General features: G+C 37.9%; 1 protein-coding gene and 1 long non-coding RNA gene across 5 annotated transcripts; both read right to left on the reverse strand.

The window, feature by feature from the left end:
- Positions 1-3,140: 3,140 nt before the first annotated feature.
- Positions 3,141-5,878, reverse strand: LOC117825677. Its single transcript, XR_004633881.1, has 3 exons — positions 5,528-5,878; positions 4,357-4,455; positions 3,141-3,867 (listed from the first exon to the last, which is right to left on the reverse strand). It is a non-coding gene; the product is annotated as an uncharacterized LOC117825677 (long non-coding RNA).
- A 1,017-nt stretch (positions 5,879-6,895) lies between these two features.
- relb (v-rel avian reticuloendotheliosis viral oncogene homolog B) lies at positions 6,896-17,744 on the reverse strand. Of its 4 annotated transcripts, none has more exons than XM_034701927.1 (11): positions 17,483-17,744; positions 17,252-17,266; positions 15,675-15,802; positions 12,353-12,676; positions 11,816-11,982; positions 11,554-11,645; positions 11,307-11,438; positions 11,121-11,225; positions 9,332-9,547; positions 9,176-9,247; positions 6,896-8,605 (listed from the first exon to the last, which is right to left on the reverse strand). In XM_034701927.1, exons 1-11 carry the CDS (start codon positions 17,514-17,516, stop codon positions 8,157-8,159), a joined length of 1,734 nt encoding a protein of 577 aa, XP_034557818.1. In that variant the 5' UTR covers positions 17,517-17,744; the 3' UTR covers positions 6,896-8,156. The 4 variants fall into 4 exon arrangements, with proteins under 4 accessions (XP_034557818.1, XP_034557817.1, XP_034557819.1 ...); XM_034701926.1 differs by having other exon boundaries at positions 6,896-8,608; positions 17,483-17,743; XM_034701928.1 differs by having other exon boundaries at positions 6,896-8,608; positions 17,215-17,266; positions 17,483-17,743.
- Between the last annotated feature and the right edge of the window lie 3,897 nt (positions 17,745-21,641).

Consider the following 21,641-nt stretch of genomic DNA (forward strand, 5'->3'; position numbering starts at 1 on the left):
TTCCAACAGAGTTTGTCTCCTTGTACTTTGCAATGATGCAACGTACTGCTGTTGTAGACACTGTAAAACACCTGGGAATGACAGTATAGCCTTCCCCCTTATTATGAGCCTCAATTATCTTCTTTCTGAGCTCAAGACTGATTTCCATTGTCTTTGGCATGGTTAGTATGAGTAGTCTCTCTCAATAACCTCTTCAAGTGCTCTGTTTGGAGTCCCTTAAGTAAATCTCAATGCTGTTTGAATGCTCAGGTGTTGTTAGGAAGCCAATTGACCGACAGGTGTTGTTAGGAAACAAACTGACTGCTCAGGTGTGTTTTAAAATCAAAAATTCACAGGGGGGCTAATAATTTTGACCACCCCATTTTTCACTATATTTGATATAAAGTTATCCTAAAAATGTATTTTACATTCCAAAATGTACCAAAGCAACTAAAGAACACTGGTGAATGTTTGCTTATATCAAGTTTTATCAATGATTCAAACATTGGGCAGAATTTAAGGAAAATGTTCAAGAATTCCTGGGGGGCTAATCATTTTGACCTCAAGTGTATATGTCCTCTTAACTTGAAAAAGAACAAAAATAAAGTACTTTCATATTTTACTAAATTGTTCTTATGTAAATTGTCAGTTCACTGTTGATGATATCAAAAACATAAAAAATTTAGTACAATTGAAAAATAACACATGATGCAAAGTGATGAGTACCCCACCCTCCGCCCAAATCAAAAAAAATATCTAGCTCTTAACCTGAGATGCTAATATTTGAATTAGTTTAATATGTCATAAAATTATTAGTTGTTAGTCGTAGTAATAACATACACCTGTACAGCTTTTAACAGTCTTCTCTATAACTACCACATTTATCATTTTAAAGCTCCAGTGAAGAGTTTCTATCTGGCTGGCTGATACAAATCTGATGCCTCTTAATCTGTTACAAAGCAAAACTGACCATCAGCAATGCGATACATTTTTTTATGCAGTCATTTCAAATTTTAACACTTCAGCAGGTTTGTTAAAAAACTTCTTACACATGTACAGAACAAAATCAGAAGACATCAGAGGTACCGCTATCCTCATGGTGTGCCAAGGAAGTACCTCTGAGGAGCTTTGATCCTCTCTCTTCTTTGTTACTTTGTTCATCTTTTACTTGTTAAAGAGGAAATTTCCAGTGTTGTAATTCATTTGTATCAACTCAGGAAAGACAAAAGGCACTTTGCATGAGTGACACAATTAGGAGGTGCTGTAAATCCAGGAAAAGCTGTGTGTCTGTTACACCAGTAGGTGGAGCCAAAGTGCTTTGAATGATTGAAGTTGCCTGAAATATCTTTCTTAGTTGGCCCAGTTCTAAAGCTAGACTTTAAGTTTACAACAGAATACTTAAAATCCTTCTCAACATTTAGTTAAAACAACAAGTGAGGCACTGGATATTGGAAAAGACAATAAAATATTAGCCCCCCTCTAATTTTTTACTTTATGTGCTAGACAGTCAAAGCTAAGGCATCAATCATAACAACTTCACTATGTCACTGTGTTGCATCTGCATCTCATTACATTATTCCTACTAAACAGAATGGTCAGCAGAGGGTGCTTATTACATGGGGAATTAGTAGCAAACACCTCTAGAGCAAGTCTTAAGTATGTGGTGTTTAAGCTCAAGTAGAACATAAGCTCTGTTCCTGATCTAAACTCTTATCGTGATATATTTTTCCATCACATTAAATGTGTTTCCCCAGAGTGAGCTCTGCGTCATTCTTGGCCTTGTAACAAAATATCACTGTTTAATCTTTGTAAACAATTAGTTGAATACACTCCAACTGTGAAAAGGCTTCTGTTGTGTAAGTCCTTACATGGAGAATTATTCATGTATTTGATCAAGTCTGCTGTGTTTGAGTGTCATAGCTCAATATCAAACCTGCTGCATGGAAATTATATTTTTATTCTCGTGGCCAAACAACAGGAGTAACTAATGATCCCAGCAGTGTGTCTTCACTGTAGTGAATGACTGCATAGCTAAGCCTAGGTTTGGTTTCCACAGTAGATTTTTCTGGCACTGATAGGCAATACATTTCTGTAACTGTTACATTTTCAGTTCCTGTCTGTTTAATGTTTTGTGCTATATGTGTGTGTGTGTGTGTGTGTGTGGAGGGTTGGGGGGATTGCTCTTTTCTTTTGCAACACACAATTCAAAAGCTTGCACTCAGCATCTGAGGTGATTCACTTTGAGAAAAGTTTTTGGAAATTACAAGAGGACACTTCCTGTTTAATCAGCAACTATTACTTCTAAAAATATCAATAATGATGATAACAACTATTGTTCTTATCTTCTTTTTATTATTTGTATTAATATCACTATGATCATCATTACTATTTTTATTATCACTATTATTATTACTTAATTATATGCCAACCCTTTTTTTGAAGGGTTTGGATTTGCAAAGGTCAAAATTGAATGGCTGATAATTCAAGCATTCTCAGATACTGTACTAAAAGCACAAAATTGAAAAACCAATGTTAAGTTTATGTTACTGATACTGTTTGTTACAAAGTGTGTACATGTCTACCTGAAGGGAATATCTTCCAGTTGTTATGAGGTTACTTTCAAAAGCTCAAATGAAGCTCTAAATACATTCTGACAGATGGTCTTCACTTACTTTGACATACAGATGATGGTCAACACTGCAAAGTGTCATTTAGTTTAGGTTTTCGGTCTGAACACTTTTTTTTTTTTCAGTCGTGGTGCCCCCTTTGGAAAAAGATATACAGTACATCTCGTCACAGTGCTGATCTAGTCCTGAACATGCCAAGGTGTCAATACAAAATAAAATAATGGCAAAACATACTTTATATTACAAAACAAAAAATTGACTTTGAAATAAATGCAAACCAACAGCAATAAGATACATGTAATCTAAATAATTAAAGGTTAAAAGTTAAAGATAAGTTAAAGCATAAAAATAACAATAATAATAATAGTCAAAATAAATAAGAAAAAAGGTAAGGATAAAAGTTGAATGGATAAATAAAGGCACTAAAACTAAAGACAAGTAGTTAGACAAGTCATTATAATAATATATATGAAACATTAAATAAATGTTATTAGCCAGACAGAATAGATACATCTTAAGTTTAACAGTCTCACTATTCCCAGAAGGTAGTATATCCTAACAACAAAATATCATCCTGCTTTTTAATATATCACTCATTGTAAACATTTCGTGAAAACAAAAGGCTGTTTCTTCAGTGTGCTGCCAATTGTCAGGTCTGAAACCTTCATACTTTCAGAAGTTAAAGGCTTTCGTGTTACTGATGGTCCCATTTGTTTTTGTCATTGACTAAGAGGCACCACTGTCAATTTCAATCTGTTTGTCTGCCAGATTAAAACTCTTCACAGGAGCTTTAAGGAAAAAAACTTTATCATACTTTAGCACACTAGTTACTTTTTTCACCCCTATAAGAAAGCCCTTCTCATTGACCTGCACCAAGATAAGTTGTGTGATATTTATTCCACATATTTGGAGTGCAAAAATACAATATATAACAAAAAACTAAAGTAATCCAGACATCCTCAAGGTGTAGGACAATGCCCTCTTATCCAGGTGGCCTTTAATTAAAGGAGTAGGAAGATAACATGAAAGTCAGAATAAAATAATCCATAGATTTAAGATTTATTCTGTGGGAGTTCATTTCTCAGGTTTAGTGTGTGCTCCTGTTCACAAGTGGAAAAAATGATGGGGGGATTTATGACGAAGCAGCCGTTTATCACCTTGTTTCACTTTCAACACTTCCTGACGTTGATTTGTGTCAGTTGCAATGCTCCGTGTCAGCCTGCTATTGTGGTAAGTTGGGGACTCCCGTGGGTGTTGTAACCTAGCAACGGAGGAGAAAATAACCATATAAGGCACCTGTAAATATAAAGATTCACTCCATACATAGCCACGGTGTGGAATTACCCTTTCTAAACAAACACCCACGATTAGAAAATCATAACAAACTCAATCTCTGAACCAACTGGAGCATTTAGAAGAAATTTAAATACATTATACTGATCATGTTTCACCTCTCCCCTCAGCCAAGGTGACCGAGTATTTATTCTTTTTAAAATCATTGCATCATTAGGCTTTATATTATTTGTTAACAGACAGAAATTCTGCCATACAGTTTGTTGAATGGGTATGACAGAAATTTAAAATAGTTGATTTAAATTTTTCTGCTATTTAATCTGCTTGATCAACCACAACAAAATATTTTTGTTTATCTTGTCCAAAACCTATATTCATATTATTTATAACATATCTGTAACTCATAATAAAAGGAGCCTGTTATACAAGTAAATGCCTGATCAACAGCTGTGGTCACCTGACAGATTGGGTGTGTCATCGGTGAAAGCCCCTGTGTTAATGGAAAGCGGGTGTGACTTCATGTCAGATATTCCAGCCAAAGGTAAACCTCCCCTTCCTGAGGGCGGAAGAAAAAAGCTCAATATTGTTAAACCTCTATGATTATATGTCCTCCTCCTCCTACACCTCCTCCTCCTCTTCTTCTTCTTCTGCATTATCATAATCGTTACTCAATTCAACAGTTTCCACCACACATGACTCAACTCCTCTGCTCAATTATTCCCCAGAGACCCCACAAATACCTCTGAAATTCTTAAACCTGAAAGTTACTGAAACATGCAGTTTATCACTTTAGAAAACCCTTCTCGTTTGATATGAAGACAGGAAACAAAGAGTCTACCTCACAATCTTTAATTTTCGCGTATAGTTTTTGTAACCTTTGATAAGAGTTGCTCCTCAGTTGTCTGTATAATCCTTGTTTTGTTGCTGCATCAGTGGAAAAGTCCACAATACTGGGCCATGAACTGAATAGAAATACATCCCCTGAAATACTGTATTCATGTGACTTGTCCTTTGACAATTGACTTTCAGTGACCTGTTGAACACCGGCCTTCTTTGGAATATCTCTCTAAGCAGTGTCATGAGAATCATCCTTCTATAAACCAACACTTGGTTAAACCTTGGATTTGTCTTTGATCCCAATTATCAATCTCATGGCACACTCACTCCATTTCAAAGGAGCTATAACGGTTGTAAATGTTGCTTTACAGCAGATCATAAACCTCACTTCAAAGGGACGGTTCAGCATTTTGATAACTACACCGTCTTCAGTGAGAAAATCGATACTGCTTTCATGCCTGGGTCTTTCCAAAGGTAATAAAACCTTAATTTTGGTTCAACATGTTTAATATACTGAGCCATGCCAGCTGTTCAGCTTATTTCTAGTCTTCATGCTGAGCAAAGCAGGCGCTGACTCCAGTTTCTATCACCAAGAAAAACAAGAGATGTGTCCATCTTTGAATCTTCTAAAGATAAAGTGTAATTAGCGAGTGAGTGCATGTACAAAAAATAGCCAAATGTGTCCTTTTAAAGTGATATGTATACCACATTCCTGTCTGAATGTTGGAGCAAAGTTGCTTTGTACCAGCTGGTCTACAGCTTAAATAAGAGTATAAAAGTGCACAGTTTACCTGCTTTTCACAAATCATTCCACCATTTGTAAGAAGTGACATGTCCGGACTAGTCTTAGCAGTGGGGTATGATGGTACCATTTCCCAGGAAATCTTGTCTTTCTCTGAGTGTGCTCTAGATACAATCTCTTGGACACGAGCCCAGTGTGGAGTTTCCCAGCTGTTGAAAGCTTTTCAGCTCAAGTCAACAGTGACGGCAGAGCCAGAGAAGTTGGCACCTGCTGTAACTAATACACTCCCAGCAGAGGCACGAGGTAACCAGGTGTGCAGATGGGCTGAAAGGTTGTGACCATTGTTTGTTTTCCTGCTCTGTAAGAACAGGTTTGGTGGTATTAGAGGTGAAGTGAGGGCAGTGGTACTAACTTGGGCTGTAGTTGAAAAAAAGAAGACCATCATCAACAATTCAGATTTTTTTTGAGTAATTTAAACATTTATCATCTGCAAATTAATGTGTGTATTTGCTGTTTTTTTGTCGTTGCTGTTTTCTATTATTTTGAATGGGGCCTTTAAGGTTTTTGGACTGTTGATTAGATGAAAGTATCTTTTCTAAAAATCAGCTTGGGCTGTTAAAATTGGAGCTGGAGGCTTTTTCTGCATAGAACAAACAACTCACATATAATGTGAATAATCATTAAGGTAAAAATCATTGACAAATTTAGCAAACAGGTCTTAACACAACAGAAAGGGACTGGTGTATTTGTTTGTAATGGTGTTGAGCAATTTAAAACAAAGGAAACGGCTGACCCAGCCACTTTTAAACTAAAGTGCTCTAGATATATACAAAAGGCTAGGGGAAAAGGGGATTTATTTAACAGATAACTTTTATGAAACATTCCATTCTGACCTTTTAAAGTGAAGGTCAAATTACAAGGAAATATTTCCAATCTGTCTCAAAGACTAAACATTTCTGATGGCGTTGCAAGTTTCCCGTCATGTTTGTGTGTAGTCATTCAGATGACCTAGTGACCACAAAAACCCAAAAGCAGAAGGAGACATTTTCTTAGCCTGGTTTACTGGATCAGAAGTGACAGACCTAGTATCTAGGAATGAAAAGGTTTTTTGTCTGAGACAAAAGAGAACAGAAGGTGTCCGATAACTGTGAACACCAAGACATTTCCTTTCTCTAATTTCTTTGACAAAAGTCACTCAAAACTAGTTTGTCTTCTGACAGTGCTGACATTTAAAGTTCTCATGTAAAAGTATTATATCATCTCCTTATTGTTGCCAATAGTCACTGCTTACAGTAATGAGTGAGCAAGTCGGGAATGGGTGACGTCTTTCATTAATTGTCGCCCTTTCCTTTTGATGCTTCACGATTCATTTCAAAAACAGCAGTTGGTTTCAGAGGAAGTAAGGATGACACAAAAATAACAGCGCCTTTTTTATTTTTTCAACTACAAAGTATTAACAGTACAGTGCTGTGGTGAGGGGGCGGATTTGGACTCATGACAGGCTGACAATTAGTATTCCTAGCACGAGAGTGAAACCACAGAACAAAAGGAAGTGACACACACGGAGTAATGATACAAGAAGCGTGCCAGGTTTCTATTACATTTAAGTTGATTAAATATTACACAAGCCAGCCGGTGCGACAACAACATGAACAGACAATCGAGAGCAAACATGAAACTACATCCTTCAAACTTTTTGTGTTTTAATTCCATTTGACGCTGCAGACTGGTTCTCGTAGGAAGTGAGTTTGTTTCCCCTGAATCATGCCCAAGCAAACAAAACACAGCTCACACAAAGATAACATGACAGGTATTGCGGTCTTACTCACTAATTATTTACTATGACATCTATAGCTATTGTGTTCCCATGTAACATATGTCCAGAACTTCTCCTTTTGAGCTCCACATAGTCTGTGACAATTACCTGCTTCTAACCTTACGCTTTAAGGTTAGAAGGCTAACGCTAGCAGCATTTAACAATTATTATTATTATTATTATTAAGCTAATCGTTGTGGCTAAAGCCTTGACCAGCAAGGCGTGCAGGCAATGTTAAAGATTTTGGGTAAGTAGGAGGTCAACAGAGCAAATAAGTGTAGAAACACTGTACAGTGGAAGCAGCCAGAGAAATGATGAGTCTCGGACATGGGTTGACAATCCCTGTTTGGCTCTGGATCCGTGGAGGGGAATGGGAGAAGTTCAACAATTTGGGAAACCATTATCATATTTGTACATTAAAATGGACTTGAAGCTAGCAGCTAATTAGCTCAGCATAGCTTAGCAAACAGACTGAAAACAACCCTTCTAGTCTAGTTAGAAAATCAGAAACAAGCTTCTCCAAACTTCAATAACACATTTCATCATGTTGTTTTCATTGTGCAAACGCTGATCTGTAAAAGCCCACATTTTATGAATTGTTCTGAGGCAGTGACCTCTTGGCTGGAGCTTCAGGATGACAGCAGGACTCCATTGCACCAGATCAAATCCCAATAAAGATTAGTAGGTGGACTTTGTACCCTTAACAGAAGTAGGCTAGTTGTTTCTGCTGCTTCAAGTTTTTGTGCTATGCTAAGCTAAGCGTCTTATTTAGCATGCGGACGTAAAAGAGTTATTAGTCCTCCAGCCTGGAATCGGACAGAGATGATGTGTAAGTGCTACATGACCCTGACGATCCCCGCCCTCATAGCTCCTCCTCGGTTTTCACCTGAACAACGTTAGCGGAGGTTTCCTGTGCGTCTGCCTGCGGAGTCTGACTTTCGTTGACCAGCATGTTAAACTGCCAGTCGCTGAAATGTGAAAAGTCCTGAGGGTAAGTGCCGAAGTTCTGGTTTAAGTTCACATCCATGTTGGCAAACATTGTGTTGACGTCAGGCCCTTGCTCAAAGCCAGAGAGCATGGAGGAGGTGAGGTTAGGGTCAGCAAGAATGTCCTGTAGTGCAGGATTTTCTAGCAGCTCTTTCAGGATGGCTGAGGCATCGTTGTCATTGTTTGAGTCCTGAGGCCCGGTGTAACAGCCTTCCACTACAGGAGGTGCTCTAGGCTGGACTGCACAGGGATGATCATCTGTAGACATCATGGTTTGAGGCTGGGGGAAGTGGAAAACCTGCTCTGCTGGAGGGGCACTTTCTGCTGCTGGAAGGAAGACAGATTGGTGTTAAAATATGATGAAAGCTCAGTTTTTAGGAACATCACACTTGTATCATGAAATCTCATTAAGCCTTTATACCTTTTAATTGATTTCTAATCTGATGTAGGTCTTGACAAAGTAATGTCATCTTTCTCTGTTGTGTGGCTGATGCAGCCATCCTGTTTGAGTAGACTATATAACATTTTCATTGGAGGAAGACAACCCCAGCTTCTGTTCATGTCCATTTAGGCCTTATTTTCAATGGGTTTGCACAGGTTATTATAAGACCTACTATCTACATACATCCAAGTATGTATGGGAATCTTAGTGGAATACTTTTTTTTTCAGAAGCAATGTTCACAGATTAGTAGGGGTATTGTCTTTTGGACTAATATTTTGCAAATGTTAGTGGTTATACCCAAGCTACTTCAAATATGAAAAGTCAAATGTTTGCCGTGATAAAGGCACATGCAGACATTCTGTCTGGAAAAAAGGCTACAAGACGGTAGAGCTCTGATGTGCCTCTTCATACCAGAAAAAGAAAAAAAGACAGGATATCATTTTGTCCTCACCTGTTGCACAAGGTTTGTCTCTGAAGCTGATGTCCGACTTTATCTTTCTCTTTCTTTTCACCTCGTAAGGATCTGAAATAAGGAAAGACAAATTTCAGATATCCTCCTTAAATAATCAAAACAAAAATATCTTACTGCCATACAGTCTGGGCTCACCTGGATTATGTGGAAGGTATGTGAAGCCAATAGGCTCGCTCTCCATCTGGTCTGAGAGGCGCCGGAGGACCACGCAGACATCGACCTCCTCGGTAATGTCCTGTTCTTGGTAGGGCGGAGTCTTGAACACGATGGCGATCTGCCGGTGGACGTCTGTCTGCGCAAACTCTGCGCTCGCCTTCCACGGCCCTCGCTTGAAGATGATCTCTATGTCGTCTGTGTATCATTGGAAACACAAAGAGGTATGTTTATCAGGAAACATTGGAGAACGCAGTATCATTTTATTATCCTGATATCCTCTTAATCTATTCCAAAGTGAGACAATAACAAAAAACCTATAACTACCACAATCCTGTGGTATACCAAGGCAGTAGAAAGAAACAAACCAATAGTACCAAAACCAGACCAAAATATCAGTCCTGCATTCAACCACAAAGGTATCTATCCCTCAGTTTGGGAGCTTTGAGAAGGTGAGTCACATCATTATCCTAAAATCTGAGTCATAAGAAGTTTGATGACTTTTGTGAAAGTGTTACATCGTCTTACACAGATCCTCTTCTTCACTGATAATCCAGTATAGAACACTGCAGGAGCCCCATTGGGACTTTATTTGATAGAACTGAATTTATTCTATAGAGTAGTTAATAAGTTCATGGTGCATGTAAAGCAGCGGATTTGGTAGATGTTACGTTAAAAGAAGGATGTACATTTCATTTGAACATTTGGTTTGTGAAGTAATAATCACATACAATGTTTTGGAGGCCATTTGCCATTTGTGTTAAGAGGACTTCATAGAGAACCCATAAATGCTATACAAAGGAAGCATGACAACATTGTTGGGAAAAAAATCCAGTTAGCTTCTGATTCTGTTAGCTGAAAGTTTGTCGTTCAAGAGCTAACGTGTACACCCTTTTTTCTTCAGTAAAGCACTATGTTCAGTTTTAAGTCCAGACTGTCGTCTCATCATTTTGAAAGTAGTTAAATTAAGCTCCATCAGCCCCATCTGTCTACAGACCAAGCGGCAACCTCCGGTCTAAAAATATGAGTCAATGCGGAAGTGTTAAAAGCTGCAGTTCATTGAGGATCCGCTTGAGGCTGGCTCAGGGAGTACTGGAAGTCACATACACATGAATGGGAAAAAGACGATATTTGCAGCAGAAATAAACATGTTTACAGCCTGGTACAAAAGATGAGTGTAGTCTGAATAGCTAATTTCTCGATGTCCTCTCACTGTGAGGAGGGTGAATTTTTTTCTAACGTGTCAATTTCGAAGATCTTGAGATTACTAGTCTTCCTATGAGAGGCACAGCTGCCTGCAGGAACACTGTAGCTGTTGGCTAGGAGGCTCAAAGCCCGCCTCTTTACGTCACACTGGCTCGACAGAAGCAATATGGTTGCCGCTGCCGATTGGCTTCATAACAGCGTTCAGAAACAGATGGGTGACGTCACGGATACTACGTCCATATTTTATACAGTCTATGCTACAGACATATCACTTAAAGTGTTACACCACTTTTATAGCATCAAATGACTCATTTCAACAAAAAATCTTTAAAAAATAGCACTTTGAAAAGGGACATGACATAAATTTTGATCTTTAAGTATGAACCATGTTCCATCTGTTAACATGGAGGAGCTGGGCTTTAACCCATAATGCTGTCAGTCAGTAGGCAAGCTTTGCTTTTGAGGAGCTGTCATGGCATCCATCTTTTTAATCAGGCTACATGTAACCACTGTATTAAAAACCAAGTTTTGTACTCTGCTCTGTGAACTGAAGTCTTCCTCTTACCTTTCTGCACTTTATCACACAACATGTAGATCTCTGTCTTGCCGGTGCAGGAGCCTCTGTTAAGGTTCAAACAGGTAATTTTCAGCTGTGATGTAGTCGTGGCCTCTGTGAGAAAAAAACAAGCAAACAATTAGAAATTATATTTTTGTTTGATTACACTGTGGTTTGTGTTTGGCAATGTCTTACTCTTGTCATAGATGGGATTTGATATCACTGGACTCAGACTGTCTTTTCTGCCGTCCTCCCACTCGAGCTCACACTGAAAACACAGCCGCACAGCGTTCATGTCCATGTCTTCGATGCCCTTCGAGTGACCAGCTGAGGGATGATAAAAACAAAAGCAACAATGAGGAAAAAAAACAGAGCCTCCTTTATAGTCATATGTAAGCATGTAATTACAGATGAATATGTAAGTATGTTAAGGTCTGTTTACTTTGAAAGGGGTCAATATTTAGTCTTCTTCTCTTGTCAAGGGAGCCATCCAGATCTTTCCTCTTCACACACTGAATACCAAGGTTTGCAAAGCTGTGACAGCAAAATGAAAGTAAAAATATTTCATCAGGACTTTTTGCCTTGTAAGCAGCAAAGAAAATGATACAAAAACAAGAAAAGCTTTATACTTTGAGAGTCAACAGGAAATGGATAAAAAAAAAAGAGATCTGTTAAGATATGAGGTAAATAAGATGGATGTGTACCTGTGACGTCGGTTGCTGTGTGGATTTAACGTGACAACACAGATTCCTGTACTGTTGGGGCAGTCCTTACCAACAAGGCAGTGGGGGTGAGGCCTGTGTGGGGGGTCTTTGGTCACCAGGGAAGCTGTGACTGTTACCCTCTTGAGGTGGTCAATGGGACCCTGAATCTGACAGAGAGGACAGGGTAGCGTTAAAGAGAGAAGCAGACTATGGAATGAACACATCATCCTGCACAGTTTGCTGCACAACTGACTAGTTTCGGTGTGTGAAGTATAGAAGTATAGAGGAGTGTGTGTCTGTGTGGGAGTGTTTGTTAGTATGCAGAAGGGGGGAACCCGTCTTTCTTCGACCACACTCCAGCTTGGATTTGTGGGGACTTTCTTACTGACACTAACAAACCCACATCCTTCCAGCCTCACCCTCACGGGTCGATGCAGGGGGTTAAAGAGTAAACAGCCAAAAAAAGTAACTGTGGCTTAAAGATCTCCAACTGTCTCTTAGAACCAGTAAACCTCACTTAAACTACATTGTATCTACCTCTATAGCAGGCTGAGTTTTGTTGTTGTCAGTGCTGGTTGTCCCCAGGATGCTGCCGGCTGATCGTCCCTCACATTCATATCGAAACCTCATGCCTCTCTCTTTGGGCTCCTCCATTATAACCAGTTTGGGTTTGTCCAGAATCCGCTCCAGCATTTCTGTGTCAGCGCCCCGGTTCTGAGATGAAACGCAGACGGAGCTCTCAGACCCCTGCGGACAAGAAGACTCTCTGCCCCGCCGGGAATAACTGGCTCCCCTGGAAGGATGAGCCATGGCTCTGGAGGAGCACGACGGCAGCTGAGGCTTGGGGAAAGGGTAAGCTGGCTGTGGAGAAAGAAACAACAACAACACAACCTTATTATCAACATTGTTAAACCTTCCTTTCACTAGGCCTGGGGTTGAAACCCTCTTTTGCAACAAAGAAACACCAAGATAGCACACAAGTCATTCATTATTTCATTACTTTGTTTGCAGACTGTCCCAAATGGACAGAGAAGGAGACTTCCATTTGCACTTTTCTTTGAGCTCACATCAGGAAAAGACAGCAGATTAATGTTTTGATCTGAAATAATGATTCCAGGATGATAAATATGCCTTGGCAGACTAAAAAGTAGTTGCAGCAACAGCCTCCCTTTTGCTGATGTCTGAGTCATAACTTCATCCTCCGTTTCTCAACAAGGATGTGTTATTCTAGAGGAATATACTCATCAAGGCAGATATGTATATTAGTAACAGGTAGTGACATCTCTTATCTTTTCCTGAGGTGCAACTCCTGATTCCTAAACACGATGCTAGAAAACTGTAGCCTCTTGGTTATCAGGTTAAGACTTGACCAACAGAAACATTTAGTAAACATGCAAAGTACATTGTTTTAAGGTTAAGCAGAAGTCCCTAAGCTTTTTAGCTTTTGTCTAGTTTGGGTCTCATCGTGTTTCATAAGTCCAACAAAGGAAAATTTCACCTGAATTTTTTTTTAGCATGAAAAAATGTATAAAAAGAAGCAAAAATCTAAAGAAAATGCCAGAAAAAGAGGATGCAACTTTTTCTTTTTCATCCCATCTTTTATCTCAAGATCTCCAAGTTTTTATCTCACTATCCTATGGGGGGGGGCTGACCTTGAAATGGTGAAATTATGAAGTGAATGACCAAACCACATACAAAGCAGTTCAAACCCCTCAAGCAGCTCCACTGGTTTAACAACAGTGCATTTGTATTAACGGTTCAATAATGTAACATTTCCTCATCTAACAGTCACAGAGGACGTTTTCCTAAATAATCAGTTAAGTGACTTTTCACTTTTACATTCCTGTACTTATGTTAAATAAGTAAAAAGATCTGACTGCTACTAACAAACATAATATAAAACCCCTGAAGTGTTTTTAAAAATCAACTGTAAATAAACATTGCAGAACAGAGAACCAGATGTTTTTCATCCATTACAGCAGAAGACGCTGTGAATCATTCTGCATCCCAGCAGCAGTGAAAACTGAGTCAGTGCGTGTTCTTCCTTCATACATGTGCTTTCTATCAGAGCACAGAGTGAGCCATGTGCTCCCCGACTCCCCCTCTTGCATTTTAATGTCTTATTTCTGTGTTACACCGCAGACCTTCAAGCTTCTTTCTTTTTTACTTTCTCTATCTAAGTATAAGAAGTGAAAAAAAACGAAGTACCACAAACATAATGTAAACGTCATTAAAAACACACTAAAGTTTGAGAGTATCTGAAGCAAAAGTTAAACAACAACTGGATAAGCAAACCTGCAGGCAAATGAAGTAGAGATCCTCTTTGTTGCTTTTTAGTCTGTTAATCAGGCTAAGAGCTCAGTGAAGTGTAGCTGTGGCGTGATGCCTCTGCATGACGTCATGCTTCATAACACCCTGTCAATCCACAGACATCCACTGTCACAGAGCTCCTGTTTATGCCTCTGCTAGCACGCTAGCCCACAGAATACCTATAAGCCTTAACAACAACGAAGCTAAACAAAAGCCAAGCAGAACAGAGCCAGAGAACAGGAAACCGGAAGCTGCAGTGGGTCGACCAATCAGAGTCGTACCCCAGGATGAAGAATGTGACTCCTTCAACTCTTGGTGGGTTTGGCTTGTAAACAGAAAGGAAGGCAAACTGAAAGTAGGAGTCAGATTACGGTTTCTACAACCCCTCTTCTCCTCCTCCCTCTCTCTCTCTCTTTCTCAGCCTCCTCCCACACAAAGCAAGCTGAGGAGCTGTCAGCTTCCAGCACATGCAGTATAGATTGTAATTACACCAAAATGCTCTCTAATGCATGTTTAAGATACAATAAGGAGGTGCAGCAGTCTTTGTGTGCCTGACTTATTGTTTTGATAATTACCTGTGTGTGCAGGCTGCTGCGTCACTGCAGTCTTATCAGATTACACCACTCCTGCCCTGCCCACTGTCTGTAAACCACGTGCTTTATGGTAAGAGCCAGACTTGTCTGACTGTGTAGCTACTACTCTGTACAACAACAAAACAATCAAGCCCCACCACTGCACACATGCTACACACATGCTACACTGCAGTTTCTTTCACTAACATTTACTCTTTTTAAAAAGCACTGAAGTGAATCCAACTTTTCACACCCTAACAGAGGGGACACTCCCTATATATAGTTCAGGAGCAATATGAAATGACTCAAAATAAATGACCTTTCAACTTATTATTGTTGTTTGGAATGACTGTAAATGCAAGGATTGTCAGAAAGTAATAAAAGAAGTTCAAAGTCACTTCTTCTAATAGCTTGTTTGACCAACTGATTTAATGGGCCATCAATATAAAACCCCTAAGACAAACAAAAGAACACATTGAGGATGAAACTAGCAGCAAACTGCCATATTTTAGAGATACTACTTTCAAATGTGGTCATTATTATCTGAAATTATTAAATACACAATAGCAAAGTTGTGAATTTTCTGCAGCTCAATCAATCTGTAAATTATGTTAATATTTTAAACTAAATGAAAATTTGATGGAAGCAACTGGTCTGCTAACTTTCAGAAAAAGATTTACTGTCTTTCTATCTTTAAGATGGACCCTTTGTTCTGGAGATATAGCTTATAACAGAGTGTTTCTGAAACTAATCATACAGTTATTTTACAGAAAAGAATCTGCGTGTCTGTTTACCCTGCATGTGAGACACCTTCATGCTCACCCTCTGGGTGTGGCAAACCATGAATCTTTCCAATGTACGAAACCACTAACAGAGATAGACACCACCTCGACCACAACAACATACAGTATGACTACACAGATACATCCTACCAGTACAAGAGAGAACGCCAAGTGAAGTATTCTGATCCCACTCACCTGACATGCCGTTCCTCTCGGTACCAGCTTGGGCTGCTGGACCCCAGTGTGATCCATGAGATCAGCAGGAGGGCAAGGAGGCCCAGGTAGGAGAGGTGGGTAGTCATTGATGAGCTCCTCTATGATGTCTGTTAAAAAACAGATAAACAAACTGACTGATATTAGTGATGTTTGCTTTAAAGGGTAACACAGCTCAACCGGTAAGAAGTTTAGTTCTTGCTCCTTTTAGGCTGGGAAGTAGTGCTGTAACTGCTTTACAAAACAATACTAAATAATCAAACCCTCCAGAATAAATAAGAAACAAGGTAAAGATTGAATACAGTATCTTCAAGTTGATACAAAGGTTATCTCCAGAATGTTCGATTCAAGGTTTCTCACACTGTATTAAAAAGAAAAAACAAACTTTGAAACTCTAAACCTTTTATAGAGGATAATATTAGCCCTCCGTGCAGAGGAAATATCTTACACAGCTAATACAGTAACTGAATAAATGGCAAGCTGGTGGATTTTTTTAATTCAATGTTTGAATTTATGTCTTTATTACATTTGTTTAATATTATCTTTTAAAACATAGGGTCAAAAGATTTTGCCTAAAATGTCTTTTTTTTTTCTCTGCAGTCTGTTATTTTCTGTATCAGCACACCTTCAGGTGCATTATTAATGTTAAACCATGCCCAATTACCATAAAATACAAAACTTTGTGCATCAAAACGTAAGTTAAATCTTTTAAATGTGTTGAGGTTTTTTTGACAGAGGTGATTGCTATACTTTACACTTGTGATCTAACTTTAAACTGATTCAAAACTGTGGTTAGGTTCAAGCTTCTCACACTTGCCACCAAAAAAAGACGAGTGTTTCCTGTTGCCCCAGATTGGAAAAAAAGTGAAAGTGTTTATTATAGCTATGGACAACTTTTTTTTTTTTAGATTAGATTAGAAAATCTTTATTGTCCCCAAGGGTCAATTTGTGTCGCAACAGCAGTCCACATATCCTATACATACAAGCAATACATACAACAACAAACACAAGTTCACAAATCAATTCAAGTACATATCCATATAACTTAACCACCGTGGATGACATCATTCTTCCTGTGCATGAGACCATGTGTAAATGTGTATTTATTATACATATGAGCAATGCATTTATTATACATATGAGCAATGCATTTATTATAACTAAGGGCAATTTATTTATTACCCAATTCACAGAAGATTCCCTATTATAAATTATCAAGACATAATGTAGGTGTTAATATAGTCATAATAAATAATGCACAGGAGTTGTAGCACTAAATATGGTTCAATGAACACGTTATGATTAAAGGATCAGTAAGTAGGAAGTACGTTTTATTTATTTTTCATGATTTGTTCAATGAAGGTTTTTCTCTCTTAGCACTTCCCGGTCTCCAAATGCTCTCTCAGAGAAACATCATGGTTCAAAATGACGATCACAAAGTTGATGAAGAAATCGACTTCTCTTTTCAGACCGTGGACCAACTTTGCATATAACAGCATAACATATTATAGCCCCCACTTACATGACTCTGTATAGTTGGAGGAAAGGTCTCTACTCACCAAAGTCTGGCACCCCTGCAGAACAAACAGAAAGCATATATTGTTAGTGAACAGGGACTAAAAACTGAGTGTTGTGGTTATTATTAAAAGTTACCCTAAGGGCAAAGAAGCATTAAAGCCGGCTGAGGGAGGCTTGTCAGAGGGGTGTTGGCGGCTCCTCTCTCAATAATCACATGCCTGCTGACGATGCCTCTTTAACACAAACATTAACATTTACAGAGGAAAACCTACCAGAGGTATTGTTGATGACTTCCATATCTTTCATGTCATGTAGCGAATCCTTATAGACCACGAAGTATTTTTTTCCAAAACGGATTATTTCCGGGTTCTCTCCCCACTTCTGGCTCTAAACTTTCATATATTGATGAAAACAGCTACAGTAGAGCCCTCTGAGTTTGTAGAAAACCTGTCCCGAATCTTTTTGCCATGTGTGTAAAGTTTGAAGGGTTCGTTGCTTCTGCTTTGCGTTCACATAGATCCCTCGCTCTCATTGGCTAATTCTGGGCGTGGAAATCCCCTCGCATTACGTCGTCGCTCACAAACAAGCCCCTCCCCTGTAAACCTCGTTGGTCGGCAGGTACCTGGATACTTGAAAGATTTCAATATTCACCAGATACTTTTTTATTTATTTATTTTATTTTCATTTTTTGTATTACTATTGTTGCATATATTGTGTTCTTAACCTAAGGATTGTGGTAGGGTTTGGGGTCGGGGCTGGGGCTGGGATCTTTTTCTTAATTTATTCCATTTTAAGTTGTTTTTATGTACAGCACTTTGTGTTACAATGTCATTGTTTGAAAAGCGCTTTATAAATAAAGTCTGATTGATTGATTGAATAAGAGTATTTAAAGAAAGAATCTTCTTCTTTAAAAAAAAAATAGAAAAGGAAACTTATTTCAAATAATGAATAAGGACAGCTTCACATTATTTTGACAATCTATGAAGATAAAAAAAAATCACTGAGTGTTTTTCAATCTAATAACTTACAGAGTGTCAATGTCATTATCACAGTAGTGAAAATAGGTTTTTATGTGAATATCACACTTACACACAATTTCTCAACTCAACTCAACTTTATTTATATAGTACCTTTCATACATAAAAACATGCAGCCCAAAGTGCTTCACAGAATAACATAGAGACAGAAAACACAGAAATGGTAAAATTATAAAAGGCATGATTATAAATAAAATACTTAAAAATAAAATGAAATCAATACAGTAAAATTTATAAAATAAAAAATAGTGGAAAGAAAAATTAAAAATAAGGTAGCGTTAACATGATTAGATGAATACAAGAAATAAATAGATAAATTAATAATTAAATAAGATAGATGTATGTTAAAGCAATGATTCAAATAATAATGGTTAAAATAATAATACAAATAATAAAACAGTATCTTTATGTTTATTACATATTTATCACCAACTTCAGCGCATAAGCAAAACAGTGCTGCACATAATTTGAATGGAACTTTATTCCATCACCAGGCTCTCTCTCTCTCTCTCTCTCTCTCTCTCTCCCTCTCTCTCTCTATCTCTCTCTCTCTCTAACTCACTCTCTAACTCCCTCTCTCTCTCTCGCTCTCCCTCTATCTCTCTCTCTCTCTCTCTCTCTCTCTCCCTCCATCTCTCTCTCCATCTCTCTCTCCATCATACACACACCGTCAGCAATGCACCAATGTCCTCTCTGCACGTTTAGGAACCGCCCCTAAAAAGTGACGTATTCCAACTTTTTACAACCATCAATCAACTGACTGACTTGAACTATAGCAGCGTAAAAGCGACACCTGCTGGTACCACGGCGAAAAAGCAATTTAAGAAAAGGAGTATTTATTATTGGCCCCATAGCTTTCTTTGTCTGGGTTTACACCTGGAGCACATTTCCCCCCTCTAAATCGTAACATACATTTTAAAAAACAAATATTAAAGTTTGGAAAAAATAAACTTTAATAAAATGGATGGACTGTAAGGGCAGCCTTCTACCTCAAACTGCACATAAGCTAAAACCCTCCTTTAATGTATCCTATCTGTTTTTATGAGGAATTTGTGGTTGTAAGTATGTTTATCGGTCGAAAATGAGTCCCCTTGTGTAATGTTTCACCCTTTTTTTTATGGGGACTTTTTTTTCATTCAAATAGTTGACACAAAGGCCAAGGATTGTGTACAGTTCAGCTGACTCAAAGTAAACAATACACGGTGCAAAAAGAACACAAAATCCATCCTGAAATATTTCCAGACAAATATTCTTAAATGTCCATGACTGTAAATGACAGGACCATATTCTGCCTTACTTAGCATCAATATTTTAGGCTTTATATAGACAGCACAAAGTCCTATAAGCATAATATTTGTAGTAAATTCGTATGAACATAGAGAACATTTGTTTGGTGTACTTTCTCTTATTAGTGTGAATAGAGACAAAATATTTAATTTTATTTATCATAAATCAACAGATTCAAGTTATTTGTAATAACCAGGGTCTGTGGGAAATTATGAATAGCAGGTTTAACCACAGCTCCATTTGTTGAAAGATTATTTTATAAAAGTAATTAATTTGTGATTTTTCTTTTTAATTGTTTTCTATATACAGTCTATGCTTTCACCATACTAACAGTCATGACTATAATATTATTAATCTCCATTTCTTCTGGGCATTTGTCAAGAAACATACAGTAGATAGTTACATTTTTTCCCATGATGCACTTGTTTTTGTGTTGACAAAAAAGTCACCTGACAATGGAACACAAAGCAGATCACTTGGCATCTTTCTCTGAAAGGATTGTCCTATTTCTACTAACAATAGACCATATTCCCACAGCAAACATCTTCTGGTGACATCATGAGAGGGAAGCTGAAATATTGCTTGAACACAGTAGTACATGATAACAGCGTTTCTTACTAATGTGGTCCCAGTTGTAAATCAAATAAACCTTGATGAGCTGACAAATTGTGGTAATTTCATGACAGAACACTTACTTTATTTTATAATAATAATAAATGATACTTTATTTATATAGCACTTTTCAATACAGGTAACAAAGTTCTTCACAGTGGGCAATAAAAACACTGTGAAGCACGTTGGTGTTCAGCCAAGTACTAGTTGAAATTACATTTAAAATCACAAATATGATGAGAGAAGACAATGTTTAAGAACCCTACTGTAGGGGAAAACGTTTGTGTTGTGGTTTTACGATTGACTGTGTTAACTGGCAACTTTCAGCCTGTTACTACTTCAACCACTAAAAAACTTAAGTAAACAGGGTAACTTCTCAGACCATAACACCAGTAGTTCTACCTTCATGATTATTAACCAGTTTGTCTTTTAACTTAAAACATGGCCCAATCTTTCTCCCAATTTTACTATCCATTGTTTCTGTGGCTGCTTGTCAATGGGGGAGCGGTGAAATGACAAAATTTTGTCAGATTTTCAAGGTTTATACACTGTATGACCTAGAACACAGTAGTAGGGCATGATAACAATACAGTAGAGCTTCCCAAGCTGAGCTTGATTTCACAAGAAGATGGTCATTGTGGGGATATGGTCTGTTTGTGTTTGCAGTAGCAATTTGTATTTTTCCATGGTAATCTTACCCAAAGAAAACCACAACAATTTAGTAATATAATCTCAACTGTTTAGAGTACACGTTTTTTGGAAACATCTAAAACTTCCTCATTACACAAGAAAAAGGATGAGAAACGTCAAAAATGAATCAAAAGGTTGATGTCCTGGCACTTGCCCACTTTAACTCTAAGGGGATCTCGAGCTTCTGCTTTAAGACACAGCAGTTGGCTCGTGTTAACTGCACAAGGTCATGAATATTCTTTAATCAATATGATACAGACAGGGTATACTATGTCAACAAGAAAATAAAACACATTTGCTGCAATTTTGGTTCACTTATAAAAACAAATTGGGTAATTCACATGCTAAGGTTGGCAAGGAACTACCAAAGTCTTTCCAGAGACTCAGCTTTGACAAATGTAGCCCTCATAAAATAAACTGATTGTTCATGAATTTATATGAAAAGGTTAATAATGCAGTGTGCTTTTAAAAAAAAAAAAAAAAGTTCAGTAGGTGGCGCCAAGCTCCAGTAGAAATATTCTTTTAGTCTCCCTGAAGAGAGACAGGCTGGGAGAGGCAGAGAGGAGGGAATTGGGGGGAGAGAAATAATGGAGTCAAGCTATCGTAAAATGATTAAGATTTTAGATAGTTAAGATAAAGTTAAGATTTTTTTTGTCACATACAGAAGTGGTTGTGATTAACTTGTGATTCCCCTTTGAGCCCAGATGAGTTATAAGTGTATTACTGTTCCATTGGTATTTAACCAACTTCGTTATACATTGTAAGTACTGGTTACAATACAAAAAGTAGGAACTCAGCTTTAAAC

Source organism: Notolabrus celidotus, chromosome 14 (genome assembly GCF_009762535.1).
Source record: "Notolabrus celidotus isolate fNotCel1 chromosome 14, fNotCel1.pri, whole genome shotgun sequence".
NCBI lineage: Eukaryota > Metazoa > Chordata > Actinopteri > Labriformes > Labridae > Notolabrus > Notolabrus celidotus.